Source organism: Manacus vitellinus, unplaced genomic scaffold (genome assembly GCF_001715985.3).
Source record: "Manacus vitellinus isolate BGI_N305 unplaced genomic scaffold, ASM171598v3 scaffold_27_pilon, whole genome shotgun sequence".
Lineage (NCBI taxonomy): Eukaryota > Metazoa > Chordata > Aves > Passeriformes > Pipridae > Manacus > Manacus vitellinus.
In genome coordinates this window covers 7,807,963-7,822,791 of record NW_021940039.1, presented here as the reverse complement: position 1 = coordinate 7,822,791, position 14,829 = coordinate 7,807,963, and the positions used below count along the sequence as shown (strand labels likewise).

Sequence of the window (14,829 nt, the reverse complement as noted above, 5' to 3'; positions counted from 1 at the left end):
TCTGCAGCTGCTGCTCATAGGTGAGTCAAAGCACCTGGGTGTGGCACGTCCGACGCCTCCCAAATCACCACGTTTCCCACACTTGTGCAAACCAAGTCAGAGTGGAAAGCCCACAGCACATATATTTATATTTCTAGTCTAGAAACTCTTGATCTGAACTACAGCCACCTCGTCCTTGGCAATCCAGGCTCTAACCAGCCTCAGCAGAGAGGAGTAACTAAGCGCCTACCATAGCTTGGCTCCTTGAGCAGAGCCTCATCCAAGAGGGAAAAGTGCCCATCTGGGAGGAAACATACGGTGAACTGGCAGAGTTTGGAAGGATCAGAGTAGGCAAGGCACAAAATCACGAGCAGAGCTGGTAGGAGCATTTGTGAACACCTTTCCCAGCCCAGGTAGCCCTGGCCCTGCAGGCAGCTTGCAGCCCTGGCTTGGGGACCTGTGCAAGATCTTTATTGACAATTCTTCAAGCCCTCAGATAGTCTTAATATTCTGCTCTAGATCTTGTTTGCTATTATGTTTTGAAGAGTACTGAAATGCAGTTACTGCTGTCTTCCCCACTCACACAACTCTAAATAATTTATAGAAAAGCAAAACAAAGAAGATAATACAAACGAATAAAGAAGGTAGCTCAGTTACAATATATGAAGGCTTTCATTTGTTCATTCTTACTGAGTAAAGGGCTGGTAAAACATCTCTTAACCCCATGGGCTGCTAACAGCCAGCTGTACCCCAAGGGATGCCAACAGAGATGCTCAGAGCAGCACTCAAGGATGGCAGATTGACCCCTGGGCACCTCTGAATCTGTTTAAGCAACAATAACAATCACCATCATCATAACCTTGTTTAAAAGCAAAGGAGTAAAGAGCACTTTAAGGGTGGAAGAAACACAACCTCAGCCACCGCTTCTGACCATCAGGAGGGCAGGGAGCTGCTTTCCAGACACAATGTGTCATCTAGGCTCTCCCAGGCTCTGTTGCTCAGAGCCACAGTCTGCTCCACAGAGCCAAAAAGAACACTGGTCCCCATCCCTGCCACCCTGGGTGCTCCAACAGGGCCACACAGTCTTTATGGGAAGCCCACACGAAAAGGATGGCTCAGCATCACCCCAAGATCCTTTCCCTGTACAGAGCAAGCCAGTGCATCCCACATCCCTTCCTCTCTCCTGCCGGAGTCACTCAGGGCACTAACAATCAGCACTAATGTGCTTTGCTTTTGTTTATTCAAATGCATTTTGCTGTGCATTGCAGGTGAACAATATTAAATGGCTTATAATAACATCTCAATAAGCAGAGGTGGGTGTAGAGGCTTCTGAGAGGCAGACTTTAAAAATGCGGGCAATCGAGTGTGCATTAGCAGGAACACCCTGGGGAACGCGCTGCTCCCCAGGAGAGGAGAGAGGGAAAAGCCACGGGAAAAGCCACAAACCTTTCTTTTCGTAGTCGGGTTTCTCCTCCCCGCCCCGACCCAGGCTCTCCAGTGTCCGTGTCACCTGGCTGCCAAACTCGTCCTCCCTGGTGCTGGGCTCTGCCTGCCGTGGGGTCTCCTCCTCCTCCTCGTCCTCGTAGTCGTCCAGGATGGGGGTCTCTCGGATGGGCACCCCGATGACGGAGTTGTGGGCCTGGAGGCGCGAGTTGCGGAAGCTCTCTCGGGCCTGGGGGCCCAGCAGCACCGAGGGGATGTAGTGGATCTCGTGGGTGGCCTCGGTGCTGGCGCTCTTCTGCGGGATGCGGCGGCGCTTGTGCCAGCGCCGCTGGGCGTACAGGGCCACCATGAACACCAGGAGGAGCAGGAGCAGCGCGATCAGCCCGCCCTGCAAGAGGAGAGAAAAGGGCACAGGGTCAGGAGATGCACGGGGTGCAGGGACGGGTGATGAGATACTGCAGTGTCCACAGAATCATGGAATGGTTGGGTTGGAAGAGACCTTAAAGCTCATCTCGTTCCAAACCCACGCCGTGGGCAGGGACACCTTCCACTATCCCAAGTTGCTCCAATTCCGGTCCAACCTGGCTTTGAACACTTCCAGGAATGGGACAGTCACAGTTTCTCTGGGCAACCTGCTGCAGTGCTTCACCACTCTGAGTAAACTCTCAGAGCACACTTCCATCAACACAGGTGGGTTCATGAAGCAGCCACCTGTGGGGTCGGAGGTCAAGTGGAGCAGGATGCCAGAGGTGGCCTTTAGCTGGGGACAGCACAGCAACACCCCCAGCTCAGCTCTGCCCATTCTCCCAGGAACTTCATTCCTTCCATGCACTCCTTGGGACCCCCAGCTCCCCTACACATGGGGAGATGGGGAAGGAGACAATCACATCCAGCCACTTAGAAGAAAAAAAATTCATTGGAACAGCCCAGCCAAACACAGGAGCAGTAAAGCCTCAGCAGAGACACACAACATTTTATAAAAATGATGGTGCAACAAATGGCCCCACGGAGGCACCACTCCCCAGGGTATGGTTAACCCAGCTCCCTCATTTCTGATCTGATTTCCCTGTGGGTTCCAGACTTCAACTGCTGACCTGGGGGTACAGCTCAAGGTATTCCAGACCAAGACCTTCTCTGTTAAGCTCTCCTCTTTCCCCTCCTCCTTTATTCACCACAGCTCTCAACTACATTAACATTAAAATAAAAAAAAAATACCCACCCTACAAATATATATGTATTTGTTCAGGGAAGTGGCATCTCCTCTCAAGGGATCTGGGCTAGGAAGTACCGAAGGGAGCCAGCCCTGCCTCTGGCTGCTCTGGAGGTTAAATTGAGCCCCACACACGCAGGAGCTGTGCCTGTGCCAGCTTCCAGCCTCTTAATCTCCGCAGCATCGGAGCAGTTTTATCCCATGGCAGACAAGCAAGGCAGGGCATGTAAATCAGGAGCAGCACGAGCGACCAGGGCTCTGCAGAGCGACATGAACAGGCAGGGCAGGGCAGGTGTTCCTTTGGCACTGGGGATGCCACAGCCCAGAGCTCCACCGAGCGCAACAGCAAAGCGGAGGCGTGAAAATATTCCCTCTGTGTTCGATGCGAAGCACCAGACTGCACCCGGAGCGCTGCTCTGACTCCTAAACAGGATCAGCTGTGAAGAGGTTGCACTGAAAACTGCAGCTCACAGGATGAGTTTGGTGGGGAGACGCCTCAGGAGCTGGCGCAGAGGAGAGAGACTTCCCTGCATCACCCCAGCACCACGACCTGCCACAGAGGAGAGCTCAGTCCAACATACCCCACGTCAGGACCCCTTTCTCTCCCCCATAATTGTCACTAACAGAAGCAAGGCTCAGGGATTCAGGACACTGCTCAGCTTGGACTCCCAAATCTGGGTGACACACACCTTTGGGAAAGGTATTTTAGTGTCCAGGAGCTGTCCAGGATCATCTCTGTGGGGGAGAACAGCAGGGCTTGATGAGCAGCCCAGGTTTATACCCTGAAGCACCAGTGCACTTCCAAGACCAGTGGGATGAGATGAGGACTCATCATAGCCTTCCTTGCTCAGAAGCAAGAACCTGCATGAACACCTCAGCCTGGGAGAGAAGACACATTTCCTTGGGTCTGCACAGTGCCTGATGATGCACTGCCACTACAAAGTGACTGCAGAGCAGGGTGGAGCACTCTGCACCCATAAGCACCCACCCTCCATGGAAAACTACAACTGGAGACAACCCAGATGCTTGGAAAAGGTCAAGAAGACTAAGAAAGTCTTACAGGAGGAGCAGCTGTGCCAGCTAGACCCAGAGAAGGGGTCTGGGCACCCGTGGCAGGGCTGGGGGCTGTGAACCAGCCTGGCTGGGCTCACCTTGTGTCTGCCCCTGGGAAACCACTCAGAGCAGATAAACCTCTCAGCATATTAAATTAAAGATCTCTCTGTTTGGGAGAAACTACAAAAAGGCATAAAGGCACAGAGGTTACCAGTGCACCGTTCCCCCTCCAATTCAAGAACAACAGGGAAGGGCTCCCAGCTCAGCCTGCCTGCAGCTCCCACATCCTTTGGGGATGAGCCACAGATCTCTGCTGTGCCAGCCAGCGAGACAACAGCCCCCCTCTGCCTGGGAAAGGCTGGGGGTGCCCGTGCCAGCCCCTCAGATGAGGGCCACGGGCTCATCACAGGCAGCTCACTTTCAACGTGCTCCTTTCGTACCCGACCCCGCACTGGCACTGCTTGTTTAACCACGCCACACACGCTGGGAGAGCTTCCCAGGGAAAAGGGAGGGGGGGGGAAAAAAAAAGAAAAAAAGAGTCAAACTTAGGAGGCATTGAAGCCAGCCTCATTTTAATCTATTTTTCATGTTAAATTATCCAACTGAGGGAGTGGTAGAGAGAAAGGGGAAAGAAGGGATAATATGAGAAATGTTTTATTTGACAATGTGTCATTCGGAAACTGATTATTTCTGTCTCCAAGCTTTTTAATATTCCCAAACAATGGCCGAGCCGCACGGGGATTTGGTATTCTAAGGCTGGATTTATAATACTCTGTTCTGCAGCGATAAGAACATGGGCCTTTAATCCTCTGAGCTGTGAACATGCATATTCTCCCACGTAATGTCCTTCCCACTGCGCTCCTGCCTGCCCTGGGCCGGCCAGGCAGGAGCCACCGGCACCAGAGAGTTGCTGAGACCCACATAATGGATGGGGAAGAAGAGGTCTGGTGGGGACAACCCACATGTGTGAAGAACTGCAGGGCTTGTGGCACCACAGCAAACCTCGGCTGAAGCTGGAGAGCAGCAAGGCTGGGAGTCAGGTGAAGCACAGAAGGAAAACCAACGGGAGAGGCCACTTTGAAGCCCAAGAGATTGGGCCCTCACATAAATTATGAAGGCTGCCAAGCTGCTGGATTGGAGGGCTATTACTCTTTGGCATCTGTCCAAGATGCTGAGCAATTTGTGAGCAGCAAGAGGACGCATGTGCTGCTTCAAACACAACCACCACCCTGACCTACCAAAGCAGTGAGAGACAAAGGAGCCCCACTGCTCCTCTGAGGTCTAGACAAACCTCCTTGCATCAGGCTCTGGCCTTTCCACCTCTGCCTGGTCAATTCTGCTCCCCATAGTGGGGGGATGTGGCATGGTCCTCCTAGGAGCCCTCCAGCTTTGTAGTCACACTGAACACAACCCAGCCATTCAGAAAGCAAGCCCCAGCCACCACCCAAAAGGGCTGAAGTCACAGAAGGTCCCAGGCTGGAGGAGAACACGATTTGGGCTGGGCAGACCTCTTACACCACAGCATCCCTTCCACAGGTCAAAGCAAAACTGGTGCTGAACAGCTCAGCACTCAGCCTGTGCTACCCTGAGCCCTTCTGCTGCTTCCTCCAAACACCGACACGAGGTTGTGTCCTGGGGGGGAGAGGAAATATCCCTATTTCTTTCCTAACATGAAGCCACTATTGCTCCTGCACGGCATCCAAAGCCATTTATTGTCCCACATTGTCCTGGCAATCAGCCCCATTGCTACTGACCTGCTGCTGGGTGAAACAGGGCTCTCATAGCCCTGGGCCAGCACTCCAAGGACCCCCCATCACATCCTGCATCTGGACTGGGGGCCGAGTGAGCCCCCAGTGCTGCAGCAGCACATCCCCCGTGTCGTCCCAGCAGATGAACCACGGTGAGCAGTCAGGTATCAGCAGTAACTACACAACCCTAGGGGCTCTTCACACTGTGTACTTTTCCTTTCTTTCCTTTTTGGCTGTGAAGGTAATTAAACACTAGGACATTTACCAAGGGGTGTAGTGGATTATCCATCACTGTCATTTTTTTTTTAATTATTTTTTTTTTTTAAATCAAGCCTGGATGCTTTTCGAAAAGTTGTGCTGTATTTCAAATGAGAAATAAAAGCTTCAGGGCATTCTTGCACCCTGTGTGGCTCTGAGGGCAGAGCAGATGACCCCAGGGTCCCTTCTTGAAATTCCACTCATCCCAGTTTTAGCTTTCCCACATTTCAGCTCCACAGCATCCTACCTATCTCTCAAGCATTTCATCCCATGCCAGATAACGCAGACACACAAAGCACCACCAAACCCTGGGTGCAAGGGGAGGTCAGGCACAGCCACGTTATGGCACACCAAGGGGGGGACATACCATCAGCAGGGACCAACCCCCAGACCCAAACTGAGACAAGGGGAAGGACAGGACCCCGTAGGCTCAGGACACAAACCTCTCCTGGCTGGTCACTGCCAGTGCTGAAGGCTATCAGCAGCACTCAATGAGCAGGTGTAGAAAACACCTGTATTGGGTTTTAGCTGCACAGTAATTTGAGCTGATGGATTTCTAATTAATTTAACCTAAACCAATGGCCAGCAGCAGCAGAGAGACCCTATAAATGCCATTTCAGCAGGCAGAGGCTTGCTCCTGAGCATAGACCCTGCAGAGCCATGTCCCAGCAAACCATACCCAGGAACAGAGCTGGGATCATTTGTATCAGCCAGGAGAGCAGTGTCTAACAGGCAATCAATCCATCAATTTTCTCAGCTGCAGTCCCACCTGGAGAAGACACCCATGGGTGCCCAGACTGGACACCCATGACAGCCCCAGACCTCGCCATCCTCTCCCTCCCAGCTCTGCCAGCAGGTCCAGGCCAGGACCCCCATACCCAGACCCCATCCAAACTGCATTTGGGATGACTTTGGAAGTACAGTATCCCACTTAACATGTTGGGTTGCACAGCATCTGCTTCTTCCCATTCCACTTCAAACCTCGCACCATACCAGCTTCCCCCCAGGACTCCTGTGCCTTATTGCTCTTTCTCTCTTTGCTGCACCTCTCATTTAAATATTCCTTCTGCAAATCGTAATTAACATACTCTTTGCAACTTCTTTCCAGTGATTAATGATGAAAAATAAGGCTGATCTCTGCAGTCATCTCAGTCTTCTCTCTCCTGAGCGCTGCTGTTTATCCTGACCTTCCCTGCATCCTGCCACTGCCTCATCCTCCCAGGACACAAGACATACCTGGACATGGTCCCTCCAGCTTTAGAGAAAGAGCAGGGCTGGGGAAAGATGCTACATTGTGCTCTTCCTTAGAGCAGGGACAACAACAGCTTCCCCCTGTAATGGGGGAGTTTTGGTTATTTCCTGCAAAATCAAGGTTTCTGCAACCACAGCACCTCTGCCTGCCCCTCCATCCTCCCCCTCTCCTGTCTGTACACACTGGCCCATCACAACCAAGTCTAAAAATGCAGAAAACATCCCAGAAATACCAGCATCCCTTCAGCCTTTTGATAAGAGGAGACAGGCAGAGGAAAGAGGCTCCACACATCCCAGCCACTGAGGCACACGGCGTGAGGGCAGGGAGGAGTAATCAGAGCCAACAAAAGGCATGCAAGGAGGGAGAGGACGGGAGAGAAACAGGGCTTTGGGAACTGGCTTTGCAAGCAGCAGTCACATCTCCTACAAGAGGAAAGCAGGGCTCATGGACAGAAACAAAGGAAAAGCACCTGGAGTTCAGGAAGGTGCTGGATCCCATCTCAGGAGATGCTCCTGTGGGCACTGACCTGACCACGCCTGCTCAGTCCTCACAGGGCTCTGCCAGCAGAAGGGATGTGACAATGTAAACCAGGGATGGAAAAATGCTTACCCTCTTCCTGCATGGATGGCATGAGAAGTTGGGAGCCTGACTTGGAGCGAGGATCATTCAAGAAGAAGCCCAATGGCAGAAAGCACAACACCGCCAAGAGAGCTGGGACAACCACTGGAGATCACCTGCCCAAAACATGGAGCAGTGCTGGCACACCTCGGGGACACGGGGGTCCTGCCAACTGCCCTTCCTAAGAGCAGGCAGCTTGTCTGGAGGACACAGTGCCCACCCCTGTCCTTCTGACAGCCTGTACCCCCACACACCCCAGGGTCAGGGATGAGCCCACGGCCAGGTGAGCACCGGGCAGGGAAACCTTGGCAGGGGGTGGAGATGGGACCAAGGACAGACAGGCAGGCAGCATGAAGGCTAGGGAGGAAGAGACAAACAGTAGGGTTAAAAATATATACATATATATTCTCCAAAGAGATCTGGATCCAGTCCTGCTCTCCAAACCACTCAACCCCACCTCTTCTCCATAAGAGACAGTGATGATACAGGGAGAATCTACTAAAAAATACAACATTTTCTCACTGTAGGCTTCAAATCCCCATTCAAGCACCGCTTCACCAAGGTGCTTAACCACACACTTAACTTTCAATATGTGTTTAATTCCCATTACAGTCCACGAGCCAGTAGCACACGCCTCAGCGCTTTGCTGAGCAGGGATGGCTCCCTGAATTGCCCAAAGAGTACTTTATTACATCTTTCTCCCCCTCTTTCCACGGCTCACAACATCACTGAGCTCCAGAGATGATGGGACACTGTCTTCTGGTGGTGTTGTTATCACAGCTGTGCCACCTGGCCCTGCCCAGAGGTGACAGCACCCATGAACCACCCTCTCTGAATGGGTTTGGTGCAAGGAATGTGGGATGAGGTCCAAGGGTTTAAGAGGAAGGATTCCTGCAGGATTGCTCCATCCAGCCCATGCAGATCCTCTTGCCATGCCAGATATACACACAGGGGGCATAAATTTAATAGCATATACAGTCCTGTAAAGTATAACACACACACAAGCAATGAGAGTTACAGTTGCTGTGGGAACCATAACTTTAAAACCTGACTCTTCCACGTTAAAAAAAAAAAATAAAAATATATCAAGTCTGACAAAAAGTCACATTTCCATATAATTTTATTTTTTTTTAACCACGCTCAATTTTGTTTTGCTGTTTCATCCAAGAAGGGAAACAAAGGAAGGAGTGAACCTGCCAATCAGCCTTTCTGTGCTGCTCAGACATGCGATGTGATGTTCCAGTAAATGTTTATTTGAAAGGTCTCCCAGGCACTGGCTGTATGCAAGCACCAAAACACACAACCCTCAATCACAGCCAACATGCCTGCGTATCCCGAGCTGCACGTCTTGCTAGCATAACAATTCAAAATGACTCCTAATCCATTTTTATGATGTAGAAAAAAGGCATCTATTTGTAGCGAGCTGAAAGAGGAGGGTTAGGGGTGATTTTATTAAGCACCTGATTGCTGGCTCTTTTTAAAGCCCGGGCGCAGATTGCATAAATTGTGATTTTAATGCCTGCTAAACGGTTCACCTGAATGGGCTGACCTGCTAACCCAGAGCTCGCCCTCAGAGAGGGAAGATTTTAAAATTCATAAGGTCTCATGTCCTCATGCTCATGTTTCCCTAATGTGGGCAGCCTGCAAGCGAGAAGCTGAGACTAAAACAACAGCTTTTTTTTCTCCCCCCCCCCCCAAGAAGTTTCAGTTAGTGAGCCCCATCCCTCCTCCTCTCTGAGCTCATCCTGCTCGGCTCAGTGACACGCAGTACCTGAAATGCATGTCAGCTGCATTCCAAAGGGGAGGAAAATTCATTGGAATTAAGAGCAAACAACTTGACTTTCCAACAGAAGAGGCCACCTCATCCCCAGACTCTCTCTCCCAGCACAGTGAGGTCTCACGAGCCAGAACTGCCATGAACTGCAGGCAAAGAGTGCCCAGGGCTGTGCCAACACACAAAGCACTCTCCAATTAAACACAGGGCTAAAGGAAGGTCCCTCAAACCAGCCAGCAGAGATCCAGACCCACACAGTGTATCTCTCTGCACCGTCCTAAGCACGGAGTCACAAAAGCTTCTGCCCAAGCTGGTACCTCCAGAAAGAAAAACCCCACAGAATATTCACTTCAGCATCTGACAGAGAAGCCAACTGGTGGTCAGATCGACCTCATGGGCAGAGCAGCACAGGGTTATCACAGTAAAAGGTGTGTGGAAGTGGCACGATGAGGGAGGGATGCAGCTCAACTCTCAAATCTAAAAAAAAAAAAAAAAAAAAAAAAAAAGGAGGGGGAGGGGATAAAACTCAAATAAGCTGCACATCTTTTAGGAGCCTTTGCCTCAGGTTGCTTCCAAACCTCCTGAGTGAAAGCTCAGCATCTCTGATCGGTGTTCCCCAAAAAAAAGAGTGCAGGTCACAGAATCACAGAACAGTTCGGGTGGGAAGGGATCTTAAAGCTCATCTCATTCCAAACCCCTGCCAAGGGCAGGGACACCTTCCAATAGACCAGGTTGCTCAGAGCCCCATCCAGCCTGGCCTTGAACACTCCCAGGGATGGAAGGCACTTACCATGCAGCCTCCCAAAATCACAGCCACTGCAGGAGCCCTGACCTACCCCCAGCTCCCTCTCACCTCTTCCAAACAAAGCTTTAACAAATGCTATAAAGCAAGGTCTCAAATTAGGAAGATTATTACAACATCCACCAGCAGAGCATTTGCAATGAAGTGATGAAATATAATTAAAAGTAAAGAACACTTGTCAGATAAATGACAAACACGTACTGCTGTTGCAAAAGTACCTTTGCTTGTTTTTTTAATAATTGTGTTTATCCGCTTCCTCACTAATTTACAAAAAATGCAGTTAATTCTCAGTGGATCTCACAACCATTAGTGAGAATTAATGCTGCTCCCACTGTATATTCTGCATACATTAGAAAAAAAAATTAATCTAATAAGAGATGCACATCTCCGGGTGAGGGAACACGAACACAAGTCACATTGTGCCTCCAGCTCACGGTACAACACCCTCTCTGCTCAATTAACCAGCCCCTTTCTGAGACTTGCCAGGCCTTGGCCAGTTGTCCAGAAAATGTGGCAAAGGTGGAAAAATTCACCACAGGATTAAGGAATGGGAACTTCTTGGAGTAGCCCAGCACCTCCAAGCCCCACTGATGGACCAGGTCTCCTCTGCACTGGTGTGTGTTGCTGCTCTACCCAGGGTGAAGAGAAGTGAGAGACTGGAAAAGGGGTTTAGGGTTTATTTATGGACATCTCAAACAATTTCTGGAGCAAGGAGACAATGGGAAGGTGCTTTTGAGCATGCAGCAATGGAGGAAAATAATTCATTTTGTTGGTGGTTTATTGCTGAGCCCAGATCTGGCAGCTACTTTGGGAACAATCCAGCCTATTGTGTATAAAAAAAACCACCCCAACTAATAACCCTGCCTAACCATGTTTAAAGTGCAAATATTCCAGCATAATGAACGTCTTTCTGAAAAGCAGCTACACAAACCACAGTTTTCCAGGGGGAGAGGAAGGGTATTCAAACACAGTATCAGGGAAAATGCTCCTCCGTGGTATTTGGCATCTGAAGATACTCTGGAATTTTGGCATTGTAACTCACACTACAGGAGTTACACACCTCAGCCCCCCATGCCCTGGAGAGGAGCCTCCACTGGTACCTGAGCCATCACATACCAGAGGGAAAAACTGGGGGTGAAAAACGCAAACAAACAGACAAAAAACCAAAACAAAGAAACAAACAAAACCCCAACAAAACCCAAAGTTTTATCAACTTGCATATATAATCCTATAAACAATTTGAGAAATACACTGCTCTCTCCCATGCATCACAGAGCAGGCAGATCCAAGACTTCGATTTAAGGAAAAGATCCAAGAGCTCAGCAACTCCACAAGCCTCCTCTCCCAAAACACCACAGCTATTCCCAGCAGGCTATTAAGAGCCCAGTTAAGTACAGCACTTAACCACACACTTAACTCCCATTAACTTCACTGGAACCTCGCACACAGATAAAATTTATCAGGTGTTTCAGGGCTTTCTCATCTCCCTGCCAAGAACAGAATTCCCTTACCCAGCTCTCCATGGGATGCCTCCAAACCACCTCAGGGCTCCACACAGTGGAAAAGCAAAACCCACGGGGACGGGTTTTCCTGCTGGAGAGCTCCCACACTCATTGCTTTACAAATCCATTGCTCACAATCCCGTGGGTCCACGAAATCTTTCTGTTCCACTGCACACTAAGTTGTCTCACCAAAACCCCGCTCCTCGCTCACTCAGCCCTCCCCTGCTGTATCAGTCGAAAGCTGGGATTCTAAAAGGATGGGAATGCACCAGCTTTGGGGTTTTTTTTTTATCTTTGAAGACCAGCGATCCTTACCGAGAGAGGAGGGAGCACAGGGCGCTTTGCTGCCAGGCTGGGAGGGGAAAAGCCGAGTTTGCATCTGCCAAAGGGCCCTTGGCACCCCCAGCTCCGGAGAGCTCTGCACGTTCAGGGGACAGTCCCCATCCCAAAGCACCTGCAATTCAAGCCCATTCTTTTTCCTGTATGGATGCAGGACATCAGAGACAACAGAGCAAAGCAGAGAAGGCAGCAGGAAGGATGGCAGTGATGCCACCTGGGTACCACCACGACGACCTGCCAAGCTCCCCGGTAGGCTACAAGGGGCTAAGACAATCTGGGGCTCACAGTCCCCATCCCAGCTGTAAGATGAGGGTTTGGAGTGCATCTGAGAACGGATGAAGAACCAAGAGCTGCCGCCCAGATGGAGGAGGATGGCAGGGCACGGCTATTACAGCCAGTTCACCGCAGCCCGGGAGGGTCCGGCTGCAGCCCCTCCTCTCCTCTCCCCAGCCAAGAGCGGCCGAGAAAGTGCCCGCTTGGAAGCGAATTCATTTCAATTAAACATGCCTGGTGCTCCAATCGAAACCAATTAATTCTCCCCATCTGAAAGCTGATTAGCCGGGATATCTGGGTAAATGGATAATAACAGGCTAATAACCCCCTCCCGTCCCCGCGCACACGCCGCTGCCGCCGTCAGGTTTTTGACACGGTGTCTCGAGCCTAATTGCAGCATCTGGGAGTAATTGCGGAGCGGCTCCAGCCAGCGGTGGCAGGAGGCACCATCCCCGGCAGCAGGCAGGGACCGGGCGAGGACGGGCCACTTCGGAGCCAGCCTGACACCCCGTGACTGCTCCCAGGCTTCAAACGGGGCTCCGTGCAAGGAAAGCTGCCCCCCAACCCCAAAACATCCCTCATACCTCTCTGTGTGGCAGCGCTGGGCACTGGGATGGCAGTTCCCAGCTCTCCAGCCCTCCCCCCTCCCCTGGCAGTTATTAGCCAGTGATTAACTCCATTGCTTAACTACTTTCCTCATCCTTCTCCCTCTGGAATGTGTTCCCACCCAGCCCAGCCCGGGGACAGACACCGGGCACAGCACAGTGCTGTGGTTAATGAGCAGGGCAGAGCCCTGCACCTCATTCCAAACCAGCTCCCCCCAGTTTAAGCATCCCCAACGAACCCAGGCTCCTGCAGCCACTCCAAGGCTCAGCCCCTGGTGTCCTCAGAGAGTTCAAAGAGCTGAACCCAAAATCTGGGGATGGCAGTGAGCAGGAGAGGACAGGGGAAAGCACAAAGCCATCCCATTCTTCTGTGGGCCTTGTTCCCTTGTCCCCAAGTCACCCCCTATGTCACCACAGCCATGGCCCCACAGCCTGACTCTCCAGGTCCCAGCCGAAGGGCAACCACTAGGTAGGGAGCTGGTGGCAGGAATTTTCCAGCTCTGTTCCCTATTTTTTTTCCCCCACAGTTGGAAAGTGTTCATTAGCTAAAACCCACTTTCCAGTGGGGTATTTTTGGTTAAGAAAAAACTCCAAGCCAAATTGTGTGCAGAGAAAAACAAAGACCTCAATCCTGCTGCCATTTTCTAATCAAATTTCCTTTTACTAATTTGACAGGCCTGTTTTTGAAAATCTAAATTAAAAGCTAAAATGCAGTTAGATTCCATAGCTAAATGGGAATTGAGACAAAATGTTTCAAATGGAGCTAATAAAGCCCTTCTACCCACACCTTCGGGCTCACAAAGCTCCTCTCCATTCCTTGTTTGCTGTTCCTGGTGCAGGCAGTGGGCACTGAGCTTTGCTTATGCTCACTCCCCCCACCATGCACATGCATCCCCCAACAGTTTGTTTCTGGTATGTAGGAGGCAGGAAAACAACCTTCCACCCAGCTCCATCACAGTTTTCCCTGATATAGTGGCTGTCCTGCAGGCTGGCCTGAGTTCACATCTAATCTAAATTAAACTCAGCTTATGCAACGCTCCCATCTTCGGAGGAGTCCTGGCCTCCTGCAGAAGAAACAGCTTTGCCTGAGGGGAAAGTATGAATGGGAGATGAAGATCCAGCCTTGTGTTCCCAGAGAGGATCTCCTGGGTGGCAAGGAGAAGGTGAGGAGAGGAGAGAGCTACCAGGAGCATCCTTCAAGAGGCAGCACTGGTCTGCACGAACTCCTCCGTCTTTCAAACCCTCCCCTTGCTCCAAGCAAAAAGCCTCCTGGTCCTCAGGCACTCAGATGTTGTCCTCAACACCTGACCTTCTTTCAGGCTTTCATCACAACAGAGTAATTTCCCACAGAACAAAGGAAGCCAAAAAAGAGCCGAGTCCCTGCAACGTTGTACAGACAGAGCGCTGGAAACTTGGTGGTTCAGCCTTTCTGGTCCATGGCTTGGACAAGCTCCCAGCTCAGGGAGCCCAGGACACACAGTTAATGTGTGGAAGACTGAGATGAAGGCAACCTTCCAGTCCATGGCTGGAGAGCACCTGGATGTGAGGCCTGGTGAAATCAGTGCCCCACATGCCACCACAGCAGAGCAATATCCAAGAGGACAAGGAAGCTGCTGAGCTCTTTGCTAAGTCACCACCTGAGCAACGATGTCCAGCACCAGGATGCTGTTCCCCAGGAGCTTCACTTGCAGCCAGGGAGGCATGGTCCTGCTCCAGCCCCATCCCAGCCTCCTCAGGGGCTCGTGGCCAGGCTTTCCACACCAGTGGGAACTTCCTCACACTCAGTGGGCTTGTCCTCACACTCAAGCCTAGGACCTGAGACACCATGGAGGGGACAGCCAGCGCTGTCCAGCCAAATGGAGGAAACCCTCTCTCCAAGACAGGCAAATGTTTTCCATCAAGGAGGTTTCAAAACAAGCTCTTCCCTCTTGGCAGCCTCAGCAGAGGGTTGGGACAGGTTCCAGCATGAAAAC

The 14,829-nt window shown here is 51.2% G+C and overlaps 1 protein-coding gene across 1 annotated transcript in view; it reads right to left on the bottom strand.

Moving 5' to 3' along the window:
• Window positions 1-14,829, bottom strand: part of ASTN2 (astrotactin 2) — a 272,653-nt gene that overhangs the window by 241,168 nt on the left and 16,656 nt on the right. Inside the window, exon 2 of the mRNA XM_018074363.3 lies at window positions 1,426-1,810. Within this exon, the coding sequence (XP_017929852.1) occupies window positions 1,426-1,810 (385 nt within the window). The remainder of the gene's footprint in view (window positions 1-1,425; window positions 1,811-14,829) is intronic.